The sequence below is a fragment of the Morchella sextelata genome (assembly GCF_020137385.1).
Source record: "Morchella sextelata strain SCLS chromosome Unknown scls_35, whole genome shotgun sequence".
Lineage (NCBI taxonomy): Eukaryota > Fungi > Ascomycota > Pezizomycetes > Pezizales > Morchellaceae > Morchella > Morchella sextelata.
This window is the reverse complement of record NW_025408650.1, coordinates 1-12,797: the sequence shown is the minus strand read 5'-3', so window position 1 is coordinate 12,797 and position 12,797 is coordinate 1. Positions and strand designations below refer to the sequence as shown.

General features: G+C 43.5%; 6 protein-coding genes across 6 annotated transcripts; 5 read left to right on the top strand and 1 right to left on the bottom strand.

The window, feature by feature from the left end:
• Positions 1–43: 43 nt before the first annotated feature.
• Positions 44–1,293, top strand: H6S33_009865 (uncharacterized protein; the record flags this gene model as incomplete). The annotated part of the gene is made up of 8 exons (XM_044841313.1): positions 44–95; positions 160–284; positions 353–435; positions 492–614; positions 665–752; positions 810–894; positions 954–1,069; positions 1,126–1,293. The coding sequence occupies 8 exons, from the start codon at positions 44–46 to the stop codon at positions 1,291–1,293; spliced, it is 840 nt and encodes a 279-aa protein (XP_044687450.1).
• A 2,442-nt stretch (positions 1,294–3,735) lies between these two features.
• Positions 3,736–5,679, top strand: H6S33_009864 (uncharacterized protein; the record flags this gene model as incomplete). Its single annotated transcript, XM_044841312.1, has 3 exons — positions 3,736–4,031; positions 4,102–4,828; positions 4,885–5,679. 3 exons carry the CDS (start codon positions 3,736–3,738, stop codon positions 5,677–5,679), a joined length of 1,818 nt encoding a protein of 605 aa, XP_044687449.1.
• An 87-nt stretch (positions 5,680–5,766) lies between these two features.
• Positions 5,767–6,571, bottom strand: H6S33_009863 (uncharacterized protein; the record flags this gene model as incomplete). Its single annotated transcript, XM_044841311.1, has 5 exons — positions 5,767–5,847; positions 5,904–6,106; positions 6,180–6,385; positions 6,444–6,460; positions 6,533–6,571. The coding sequence occupies 5 exons, from the start codon at positions 6,569–6,571 to the stop codon at positions 5,767–5,769; spliced, it is 546 nt and encodes a 181-aa protein (XP_044687448.1).
• Positions 6,572–6,832: 261 nt separating this feature from the next.
• H6S33_009862 (uncharacterized protein) lies at positions 6,833–7,845 on the top strand (the record flags this gene model as incomplete). Its single annotated transcript, XM_044841310.1, has 4 exons — positions 6,833–7,038; positions 7,095–7,173; positions 7,241–7,750; positions 7,798–7,845. 4 exons carry the CDS (start codon positions 6,833–6,835, stop codon positions 7,843–7,845), a joined length of 843 nt encoding a protein of 280 aa, XP_044687447.1.
• Positions 7,846–8,820: 975 nt separating this feature from the next.
• Positions 8,821–11,165, top strand: H6S33_009861 (uncharacterized protein; the record flags this gene model as incomplete). The annotated part of the gene is made up of 9 exons (XM_044841309.1): positions 8,821–9,029; positions 9,085–9,643; positions 9,707–9,841; positions 9,892–9,927; positions 9,983–10,038; positions 10,122–10,326; positions 10,382–10,402; positions 10,647–10,807; positions 10,970–11,165. 9 exons carry the CDS (start codon positions 8,821–8,823, stop codon positions 11,163–11,165), a joined length of 1,578 nt encoding a protein of 525 aa, XP_044687446.1.
• Positions 11,166–11,297: 132 nt separating this feature from the next.
• On the top strand, positions 11,298–12,770 carry H6S33_009860 (uncharacterized protein; the record flags this gene model as incomplete). The annotated part of the gene is made up of 7 exons (XM_044841298.1): positions 11,298–11,378; positions 11,426–11,800; positions 11,861–11,969; positions 12,027–12,122; positions 12,167–12,372; positions 12,426–12,605; positions 12,665–12,770. Coding segments are annotated over 7 exons (1,153 nt in total), but the record flags the coding sequence as incomplete, so codon positions are not given.
• Positions 12,771–12,797: the final 27 nt, after the last annotated feature.

Below are 12,797 nucleotides of genomic sequence, written 5' to 3'. Positions count from 1 at the left end.
AGACGATCTACGTAAAGACGCTCGTTTGATGGAATTTAACAACATGATAAACCGTTTCTTGAAGAAAGACACCGATTCTAGTCGCAGGCGTTTATGTAAGAAATAATATTCGCGGCCTTAGATTTTTTAAGAGCTGTCAATTTGCTAATGAATCGCAAGATATTCGAACATATATGGTCACCCCTTTGAACGAAGAATGCGGTCTTATTGAGTGGGTTAATAACGTACGACCGCTTCGGGACATCCTTTTGAAATCATATAAAACAAAGGGAATTATTGTGCAGGTTAGCAATTGAATAATCCATTTCTCTCTCTTTAAATATTAAGAATATTGATTTGACATACACATTAGTACTCCGAAATTCGTGTTCTTCTCGATAAAGCCTGCTCAGATCCCTCGAAGTCTCATATATTTACGGATTCCGTGCTTCCAAGGTAAACTGATAGATTATCATTGGGTTTGAATTATGAAATATATTAATTCACCTTAGATATCCTCCCGTATTCCATGAATGGTTTGTTGAAATGTTTTCAGGGCCAGCTGCTTGGTTTGCCAGCAGGGTCGGTTACTCGAGGACCTCAGCGGTTATGTCGATGGTTGGGCACATATTGGGGTATGGGACGGCACTTGATTGGTTGATGAACAATTTTCTGACTGAGATAGACTCGGTGATCGTCACGGAGAGAATATTCTCTTCGATGAAACTAATGGCGATACTCTCCACGTTGATTTCAACTGTCTATTTGACAAGGTAAGTGTTGACATCATCCAAGTAGTTGGTCTTTCTAAGAGAATACTGTAACTACAGGGTCTGGGATTTGAGAAACCAGAAAGAGTGCCGTTCCGTCTCACACACAACATGGTTGATGCACTGGGAGTGACAGGATATGAAGGTAAAATGCACTTTTAAGAGACCCTTTAGATACATGCATTTACAATGTTTCCTTTATAGGCACCTTCCGGAGAACTTGTGAAACGACCGTTAGGGTATTGAGGAATAACGAAGACACTCTTATGACAGTTCTAGAAACCTTCCTACATGATCCAGCCGTTGATATGGTTAAGAAGGTAAGCATGGTATTTAAAAGAATTTGATTCTGATTGAGGGTCTAACTCAATTATAGAAAAAAGCAAATATAAAAATTCCCGAGACGCCTAAGGATGTCCTGAAGAACATTCAGAACAAACTCCGAGGTCTCTTCCAAGGCGAAACTGTTCCGCTGTCAGTAGAGGGACAGGTTCAGGAATTATTGCGATCAGCCGTCGACCCGGGCAATCTTTGTGCAATGTAAATTATACCCTTCTGTTTTTTATTTAATTATAAGCTTTGAACGATGCTAACATAAAATACATGTAGGTATATTGGGTGGTGTGCATTCATGTGAAATTTCTTCGTGATGCAGCGGGCCGTATCTATACCTGTTAATTCTCTTGTTGCTCGGGCTAGGCTCTATATTTATTAAACGAAGGGGAAGCTTGTAATGCATTTAATCATAATTAAATCGATATTGACGCAATGACGTAAATTCCTAGTTACTGTATGACAGACGCCTGGACCAGGCCGGGCCGACAGGTGTATTGATGCGGAGTAGTACAAGGCCGGGAACGACGCCTGGTAGCGCTATTGTCGATATATTATGTAGCTCAGTTAATTCTGTATACGTATACAATGAGTAGGTGTTGGTAGGAGGACTGGGTACGAGCCTACATGTAGGTAGGTGTGTGAACTAAACTCTCATCGGTATAATAAAAATCGAAAACTAGGCCTTAAGGAGAGACGGTTTAGCAAATTATTCATGTACTTGAGGCTCTGCAGCTCTGCCACTCAAAGTTTATATATATATATTGCTACAGCGAAAGCTTGCTATAACGGTACGCTCGGGACCGGAATTTGGTACCGTTATAGAGAGATCTAGATTACCCTTATATAAGAGGTGATTGTGCTGAAATCCGGGCAAAAAGGACCGAGAAGTGCTACCGTTATAGAGAGATTACCCTTATAGAAGGTACCGTTATAGCAAGCTTTCGCTGTATTCAAGTTTCAAATATGCCAACTATAACGAAAGCGTGGTATAAGGGTATGCTTGGGACCGGAGACGTTCAGTACCCTTATAGGAGAATACCATTGTAGGAGGTATAAAAGCTTCCGCCGTATCTAGAATTGAGCCATATTCTTTATAATTTATATATATCGAACGCCATGATGGGGCCCGTTTGTCCGTACAAATATATAAGATATTGACTAACAATACATGTATAGACGTTACTATCGAGTATCTGCTGCATTAAGTCCCGGCTATGTAGATTACAAGACAAGAATCGTTGCGTTATGCCTCGAACTCTTCGAATGTCGAAGAAAGAGAGGTCTCCTGCACTAAAATAGTACAAAGTTACCTATATATGTAAGTTTAAGCTGCTCCCAGTGATTACAAGTACAGTGCGAAAAAGAGGGATGTTCTTGGTACCGTAGTGATAAATTATTATAGGACTTACCATAGTAGAACCGCCTTAAGAGAAATGCTACCCCCCCAAAATGACTATATTTCTTCTAATATATATTTATTATAATGTAATAGCAGTGCTAGATGATTCTCTATATTATCTTTTGATAAATATGTCTGTTTCTTGAATATAATTATTATTATTTTAATGTCGCAGCACTGTAGCATTCTTGACAATAGAGCGTATTTGCCAACCGTCAATTTCAAGAATTTACAAATTGTGGGGCTCCGAAATGGCAACCGGGGCTGTTAATTTTGAATTTCGGTGGGGCGGCGTGCTGTGAGATATACCAGGAGGATCACAAGTACCTAGTTTTGTTACTACCGAAGCTAGTATCATGGGTATGAATTTTCAGTTCTAACAGCGTACTTCACAGGTAGCATGATGGGTTGTCTGGTTTTCGGGGTTTATTCTGTCATACCGTTAACCAGATCGATTTTGGCCACTGCGGGGAACTGTCAATTTTGCCTCCCGAAACTGTCAAGTTTGAAGTGTCAATAGTTGAAATTGACGGTTGGCAAATACGCTCTAATCCCTTCGTCTGTTCCCGGTAATCACAACATATTAGGCCCATGACGGCGCCGTGATAGACACAATTTTAATGAAAAACAGTCTACTCACCTACCTTTTAGAGCAATTTTGCGTGACAAGTGGGTCAATCTTGCACCGCCAGCCGACGATTTGTATGGTGAGCCACCAATCGCCACATGTCGTGAAAACGCACGAAGGGATATGTAACTTGCAGCTTGAGTCTCTGCATGTGTAGTGAAATGACCCTAAACTATTACTGTTTCTCTATGATAGGGACCTAATACATACTATGTAGAGTATGTAGAGTACATGTACTTACACGAAGTAAGCACATACTCTAGTTACCTGACAGTACGATATTTCCCAGGGTTAGGGTTATTATGTAGAAGGTGGTTGTGGTCGTTGTGCAAGCAACCCTAACCCTAGCGGGTTTCTTTACTGTCTAGGTCCAACTATGTACTCTGGAGTTATTTTTCATTTGAATAGAGGAATTGACTCTCACTCGGGGCCTGGCTAGCTCGATGGCAACAGGATGGTGAGATTCACGGAGCGAGCCGTCATTTCCATTTTAGGATTAGGTGCGGCTCCGCATAAAGCTCAGGTCTTCAACGTTTCCCACTTCAGTTTGCGACCCAAAGCACACCCAAAGCACACCCAAAGAACGCCAAAGTACCCGCCAACCGAGTAAGAAATACGCAGTGATGAATGCAGATCAACTTTTACTCTCATTGAAATCATGGCCGGAAGAGAATCTTGAAGAAACCTCAGTCTCGTCTCTCATCAATAGAATACAAGCTCAGCGTGGCCATTTCCGCGATGTCAACGAAAGCTTACTTGAGGAGGAGATAGCTGCCGGGAAAGACGAGCCGCAGGACGATGAGCTTCATGGCGACCCCGAAAATAAAGCTAATGGAGGTACTGCGGATAAGACAGCCGGTGATCAAGAGAGCGCGACGGAACTGAGGAATGCGAAGGTGAAGATGGCAGCTTTGGTAGGGTATGTGCGTGCTTAGTGCTTTTCGAGTGCGATCTTCAAAGTCACTAATATCGAGTAAATTTGAAAATAGGCATGCTTTAAATGAAGCTTTATTGGGCCTTGATTACATATCTTTTCTCGTATCTTTGCATAATCCAGAGACCGGCAATTTGACCATGTCTCCGGCTCTTAAAGAGGCCGTGCCCACTGGTAGTTTAGGTTTCGATAAGATTCAGCGCAAACCCGATCCGAAAGCAATCAAAGATGACGAGATTGTTTCAAGAGCTTGGAAGATGGAAGGTTTAAACTCGGCGGCAGACGCCCTATTGAGTGCGTCTGAGAAGCTTGGACGAGAGGTCGAGAAGGAGAGCAGATACTGGGAACAAGTTCTGGCTATTCGCGACGAGGGTTGGGTTATAACACGCATACCTCGAGAACGACAAACCTTGGGTGTGAGATATGGATTTGCGGAATCGGCAGCAGAGTACAAGAGCAAGGGCATAGGGGCGTTAAGAAGGGGTGAAGATGGAAGCGTTGTAATGGACGACGTAGCTACCACCGGGTCCCTTGGGAAGGCGATGCTTAGAGTTCGTGTTATAGAGAACGGAGAGGTTAAGGGAGTCAGCGTACAGAGCGGAAACAAGAAATCTACATCCGTTAAGGATGTGATTGAGCGCGCACGAAACTTTGTTTATGAGGACGAACTTTTCTTTGAAATTATGAGAGAGGCGAGGATCATGGCGAATCAGGGAATAAGAACCAGCGAGGACGGCGTGACACTTCAACTTGGGGAACACCGAAGCATCATAATAGATATGGTGAGTTTGTTATCACTGATTCTCGTCACCTGTAGAAAAACCTAATGAATATACAGGCTCCTCTTGATGATGATGATACGACGCTCGATGTTCACAGTCCGGAGAGTGGGTTGGCACAAGGAGTAGCAATGGCCTTTCGGATATTGTTATCATATAATCACAGAATGAGTCTCAAGAAGCGAAGCAAGCCACCACCTGCACTGAGCCCGAGAAAACAACCTGTGCCTCCGCTTCTCTTGGTAAGACCCATTGCAACACATCTCATTCACCATCAACACCTGAGTCATTTGCAAGGCCTACTTAAATCCTTAATTGGCATCGCAAAGTCTGCGGGTCTACACGGCGAATACACGTTGAAGCCTTTACAGAACTGCCGACAACCCGAAATTAAGGACGTGGAATCTGCCGTAGATACGTTTATGGGAAGATTAGAGAGCGAAGCAACACTTGTGTTGCCGGGTGGCTGGAAGGTTGAAATCCAAATGTCGACAATGTTAGGACACCCGTTGTATGGGACTGGATTCACCATCAACACATCGCATGACGGAGTCTCTGCACGATTAATGGGTGAGAATAAGTTTAGCTCAGTAGAAGAGATGGAACTGTATCTTTGCTGGTGTTTGGAGCGAAGTGTTGTAAACGAAATCCGATGCATGGGCGATAAGTGGCAGCAAATAGCCCAAGGAAATGAGATGAGGAATGTTGAAAAACAGACAAGAAAAATCCGCGTCGAGGCAACCAGGGTAGGATTGTCCATTGTTACAGGAGCAACTGGTGGAACAGATACTAGGTTTGTGTGGGATGGTAGTGAGGCTGGTAAAAGCTTACAGGATTTACTGAAAGAGTTCTAAATAATAAGAAAGGGTACCGTTCTTTACAAGATTGTGAGTATGTACATTTCTGTACTGGTTGGGAAATGATCTTTGTTGCTTGAATATCTATTTTCCTTCTCGGAGGACACGCTCTTTCTCCAGATCCTCTTCAGCAGCAAGAAAGTACTTGGTCGTGTCTACACCGTGCTATCAATGTTGTTAGGCGGAATTGCTTTATCAAGAGGGATACTCGAAGGCCTCACCTGGTTGTGGTTGACAAAGTTGAACCATGGCAACACATGGAAAAAAACCTGGGAGTATCGAGAGTTGCGAGCGGCAACTCCCTGCATGTACGGAGTCAAGATAGACTCTCCATAAAGTGGCTCTTTCCTCTTTACTTTTTCCACCATTTCCTTCATATCCATGTCCACTTCCCGTTGGTTCTCGGTCCAGCCCCAGAAGCGCACTGCCGATTTAAGGTATATCAGTTTTTTTTGGACTGGTCTGGAGGAGACTGTAGATATCTGGAATAGGCATACAGGATGATCCAAGGTAGAATCTTAAGAAACCAGCGGTGACTCCAAGGGCTCCGGCAAGGCGCATGCTCTGTGCGAATGCACCCTTAGGGAGCATGGCGGGGGACTTTTTCTCCCATAACCAGAAGAGGGCAGGTCCAACAGCCGCAGTACCAGCTCCTACGGCGTAGTCGGATGGTCGGGCATAGCGGATAACACGCCAAAAGTGCCTGTAAATTACATGTCAGTCATGTTGTTTGAGATTTGGGTTGCGATTGAGTAGCTTACGGATCTGTGTCAATGACCTGAGTATGTTATTAGCCAAACCAGACCACGAACCATTGAAGGAATACAAGAATACAGGGGGAAAGACATACTGGATAGTCAGTGTTAAGTTGCTTTGGAGGAATGGCCATTATGAGGGAGAATGTTGAGATGTTTTATCGCATATACTAGAGCTGAGTTCACCCGTAATTATTAGTTGACGTTAAAACCCCCGCAACCCCATCTGGGATAGCGTGCCCTGGGCTACACCTATCACGTGTTATATTCAGTCCAATTAAGGATGCTGCTCTGGAGACGCGTTCTTGCTTTTCCACGCGTCTTTTGTCACATTGAGTCCCATAATTTGAGAACTTTCGACCCAGTTTTCAACCAAACGGTCGACTATCAACAATATGCCTGTAGTAGACTCAAATACAACAACAGCTCTTGGGGATGATTACATGGAAGATGATCTCTTCGACTATAATGCTGAGATTTCCGATATCGATATATCAACTCGGGCGCCTACCGCTCCTGCCGAAAATAAAGACACATTGGGCATTGATGAAGAGGTAAAAATTAGAAGAAAGAGAGTTACAGTAAAGTTAGACGAGGAAAGGTATATTCTAAACATTACTTGCTGTCTTTTTGGTGAATTTTGTTAACACCGTGAAGGCTCATGTCAAGCCTGGGAATACCAAAATTGAGACAGGACGCTCCGAGAAAACTCAAATTCAAGGGTAAAGGTCACGAGGTAATGCACGACGCCAACCCATATATCACCTCGTTGAAAAACTACTTTTTCTAACTCCGAGCTCTAGTACCGCGACACCGCTAGACTTCTCTCATATTACCAGTTTTGGGCGGATGATCTTTATAAAAAAGCAAAGTTCCGTGACACTCTCAAAATTATCGAGAAATTGGGACACTCAAGAAGTATGAGAGACCAACGACTGAATTGGATCGAAGAAAGTAAACGAAAGGAAAGACTTCTTCGGGTAGGGGCAGAAGACGGAGACGAAATTCCTAGCGAAGAACCACGCAAGGATCGACCAGATAATCAAGACGACAGCGACCTCTATAGCTTCCCTCAACAGCCAGTCACAGGGACAGAGACCCAGGGTGTTTCTATTGGGCAAGCTCATGCAAACTCATCGGGCGCGTTGTTCCTGTCAGGCAGTGTAGAAGACGGTAGCGATGATGAGGATTTTGGTGTCGGCCCAGATGATGAAGAGTTGGATGCATTAATGAATATGGGGGGGGGCACGGCTTCTGGGGATGCTTCACGAGTACTTTCAAAGGAAGCAGGAAAGGATAAAACCAACGAATCGGTAAATACTGCACTTGCGGCAAGTACATCACTTGGTGATGATTCGAGGATGAAATGGAAGTCATGGCAGATTTCGGGCCACCACCAGACTGGTAGGTAGACAAACATGTCTATACAATTACGTCTATCATTAGAATTTATATAGAGAATATCTTTAATCCAGTAAATTCATCGTTAATCTTGAGAGGTTTGGTTCCGGCATCAAGCCGATCCTTATGACGCCATAAAATAAGATCTTTAGATGCATGGGTTGTCGAGCCCAATCACTCAGCGCCAAGGATTATTTGGTAGCTATATACATGTACATACATGGGCCAATGATTGGTTGGATACATGTACATGCAGTACCGTCAAAGTTTGTTGAAAGTGAAGCTCCATACTGATATCGCCAGTAATAGGTTTGATACATGCATGAGATGATCGTACTCAAGGTGTATATTGGTACATTCAAGCGATGTATACAATCTACACACATGTGCATCTCAGTGTAATGAAACTCTAGAGCAGCTACATGTACCTACATGTGCCCTGAAGTTTACTTCAGGGTTAAGTGGCATAGTCGCTCAGCATTTGCTTAGTTATCCTTGAGTCATCATCGTGCTGAGCAGCTCAAGCTTGAATGTAGAGACTTGACTGTCAAGCAGTTATCCGTTCCCAATTCGGGAAGTTTCTAGACAACTTCACATGAAGAATATGACCTAACAAAGCATATATATCCCTGTATCAAATAAAGAATTCTGCTGTCTTGACTTTTAATTTCGTCGATTGCCTTTCGAAATTAAGGAAAGGAAGGCGTTAATTTACTTTGCAGGAGTTACGGCGAAGCTGAAGTTATACTAGGCTACAAGTGCGAGAAAGGAGCTTGTAGAGTAGGAGTACCTATGAGCCGTGAGCTTCAGGGCGTTGCTAAGCGCAGCGCAGCTCCAGTATATACATGTTTGTATTGTAAATATAACCTCATTGTGGTTACGTAAGCATTTAGTGCATTGGTGACGGCCTGAAGAGCTCAAGTTGTAACCTCAGACATCAACGTTTCTATCAGACAGTTTTGGAACTCAATGCTTTGAAGTGATGTCATCTACAACTACTTTGATCGATGCCATGCAAACTTTGTCCTGTATAAACTTACAAGATGATGGTTGGATTGACAGCATTCTTGATGAATGCCAACCCCGCAAGAGGGTCAAGCCTGACGATTGCGAGCTACACAAGCAAACTCAGACGGATTTCCTTGCGCCTTCTCATGTATTCTCTACGAAATGGTTAAATCAGCTTCAGCAGTAAATTATCCTTTCAACTCAACGCAATCCTCACGAATGTACTAATTAATAATAGGCGTTGGGATGACCCTCCCGACTATGTCTCTTTTATGGGACTTGCTCCTACAATGTCTCGAAACATCATACGGTTCACTCGCGAAGGTCTCGAGGGACGTGTGACAGGATATAGAGAGGTCACTGTTCCCGCCCACTCAATCACAGCCAAAAACTCTACATCTCTTCTGCGCAAACCTGCCTCTAAAGCCGATTTTGTGAGAGGCAAGGCTGGTTTCTTTCCGTTCAGCCCTGGGGGCATTGATATTGGAACTGCAAATGAGAGGCCAGAGGAACTAGAATTACAAGAGTCCTTGGTAGAAGAAAGAATTGGCAAAGATGGATTACTAAAAGTTGCACCAGGAATGTTCAGGGGTCTCAAGCTAAGAAAGGATAACGACGAAGAGAATGAAGAAGCGGAGGATGTCGAAGAAAAAGTAGACGTGGAAGAAGAGGGCTTCAAATTCGGTGATGTTGCTCCAAAAAGAAGACATAAAGAAGAGACCGGGGATGTTATCATAAAGAAAGCCGAGAAACCTTTGGCAGAATTGGACAGTATCGATGATTTATTACCAATTGAGGTATAGCCTCCACCCAGAGTATGGGGAATCTATCCTTCCTTCGATAGCTAACCTTTGTGATAGTTTCCCATGCTTGCACCAAAAGGAAACTTGCCTTTGGCAGTGACAAGGCCAAAGGCCAAAGAATGGGCACATATGGTCGATGTGAACAAAGAAATTACCAATTTTCACGAGCTTGTACCAAATATGGCAAAAGAAGTATGTAGAGAGCTCTTAATAAAATTGACTCGCAAGCTAAGTTTGCACAGTGGCCATTTGAGTTGGATACTTTTCAAAAGGAAGCTGTTTATCATTTAGAAAATGGTGATTCGGTCTTTGTTGCTGCACATACATCTGCAGGGGAAGACAGTTGTTGCCGAGTATGCTATTGCTCTTGCTACAAAACATATGACGAAGTAAGCATTTTCGTCTATTTTCTTCCTAGCCGAGGCTAATATCATCTACGTCAATAGGGCTATATACACCTCACCCATTAAAGCTTTGAGCAATCAGAAATTCGCGACTTTAGAAAAGTATTTGATGATGTTGGAATCTTAACTGGCGATGTTCAAATCAATCCAGAAGCAAGTTGTTTGATTATGACCACCGAGATCTTAAGAAGCATGCTGTACAGGGGTGCAGATATCATCCGGGATGTGGAATTTGTCATATTTGATGAGGTCCACTATGTCAACGATCTTGAGGTACGTAGGACTAAATATCGTTTTGCACATTTCTCAACACTAATTATGATGGCAGAGGGGCGTGGTTTGGGAGGAGGTAATAATAATGCTTCCAGACCATGTAAATCTGATTTTGCTATCGGCAACTGTTCCAAATACCAAAGAATTCGCAAGTTGGGTTGGAAGAACGAAGAAAAAAGGATATTTACGTTATTTCAACTCCAAAAAGGCCGGTACCTCTAGAACATTACCTTTGGGCCAATAAGCAATGTATAAAATCGTCAGCGCCGACAAAAGTTCCTGTTGCAAGGTTGGAAAGATGCGAATAATGCGTTATCGAGGAGAAAGATCCACCGCCAGCTCAAGCACCCACGGGTAATCAACGTGGGGGTGGCAATCAGCGTGGAGGCCCAAATCAGCGTGGAGGCCCAATCAGCGAGGAGGCCCAAATCAACGGGGAGGTCGTGGAGGGACACAGCAACGCGGCCAAAGCAGCGGAACCGTAGCCAGGGGTGGGAGGGGAGGTCGCAATACCGCTGCTCAAGACAAGAACATTTGGGTTCACCTCGTACAACACTTGAAAAAAGAAGAACTCTTACCAGCTTGCATTTTTGTTTTCTCGAAAGGAGATGCGAGGAGAATGCTGATGCCTTGAGCAATATAGATTACTGCAACCAACTGAGAAGAGTGCCATCCACATGATCATTGAGAAGAGTATTGCAAGACTGAAGCCTGAGGATCGACAACTACCACAAATCAGGAGGATGAGGGAGCTTTTGGCTCGGGGATTAGCTGTACATCATGGAGGATTATTGCCAATCGTTAAGGAAATTGTTGAAATTCTATTCGCAAAACACTAGTCAAAGTATTGTTCGCGACTGAAACATTTGCCATGGGACTCAACCTTCCTACACGTACTGTGGTATTTTCGGAGATTACCGGAAACACGATGGGAAGCAATTCCGTGATCTCTTCCTGGGGAATATATTCAAATGGCTGGTCGAGCTGGTCGTCGAGGATTGGACCCCCAGGGAACTGTTATCATAGTTTCTCCGATGGATGAAGCGCCGGCTGTTAGTCTACAGGGCCCTTTATGAGATGACTTACTGACCTTTCATAGTACCCTACGCTAAATCACATGATCCTCGGTGACCCAACGAAATTGCAAAGTCAATTCCGCTTGACATACAACATGATCCTCAACCTTCTTCGTGTTGAAGCTTTAAAGATAGAAGAAATGATTAAGCGGAGCTTCAGTGAGAACACGACGCAAACGATGATGCCCGAACATGAAAGGCAGGTTGCTTTGTCTGAAGAGGGGTTGAAAAAATTGAAAAAAGAAGACTGTGAGATTTGTAGCGTTGATCTTGAGGCTTGTCATAGTGCTTGCATCAGACTAAAGGTTTTGTCGGGAGATGTATTACTGAGGTCGTTGGCGACTACCCATGGCAGGCGATTGTTCACTCCTGGACGGCTAATTGCCATACAAGAAGAAGTTGGTTTCCCCAGCCCCCAACTACATCTAGGTGATGTAATATTTACCAAGTTTCTTTAGAATGGACCTAGGACTGTTGGCGTACTCCTGAACGATGGAATACTTCAGGGCACCCGCCCTCTGCTCCAGGTATTGTGGCTTAAACCTGACACCAACAAAAAATCCTCCAGTAGGTCACGGGATTAGATTCATAGTAAACTGTCATAGATTACTTACATATAAATAGGTGATTTGATTCCGTTTCCGGCCTGCTCCTCTCTGGATTTACCCAATACTCCCCCAAAAGAGTGGAAACTTAGAGAGTTCATCATTCCAGTATTCAGTATTGAGTGGGTTTCAAAACTATAATAAATTTGATTCCCCCAGTTCGTCGTGGAGACAAGTTAGCAATCGCAGGATTACAGGCACAGCTCCTAGATTTGCTTGGGGATTGGAAAAAACCAGAATGGATCGAAGGCGATTGGAGTAAGATTAATGATATGACTTTCATTGAGCTTCGTCAATCGAAGAAACAGGAGACTGCAACTATATTGAACTCTACATGTCTTTCGTGTCCTAACTTTGTTACCCACGTTAGTATTCCGCCGGCCTCCTGATGTGAATTTCGGCTAACATTTTTCTGTAGTTTGCTATGCGACACGAAGAATTTTTACTTCAGGATAATATTTCCAAGCTGAAACAATTGATCTCTGATCAGAACTTACAACTTTTACCCGATTATGGGCAACGAGTTTCGGTATTGAAGGAATTGGGATTTATTGATGACAACCAAAATGTTCTACTAAAAGGACGGGTAGCCTGCGAGGTAAGTCATCTCCCCTTATCTTCTACCAGGCTAAAATATTTAGAGCTAATATTGCAAAGGTCAATTCAACAAGTGAGCTCGTCTTGACAGAATTAGTACTGGAAAATGTTCTCGCGGAATACGAACCCGAGGAAATCGTCGCCCTTCTCTCTGCCTTCGTATTTAGCGAAAGACAGACGTTATACCAACAAT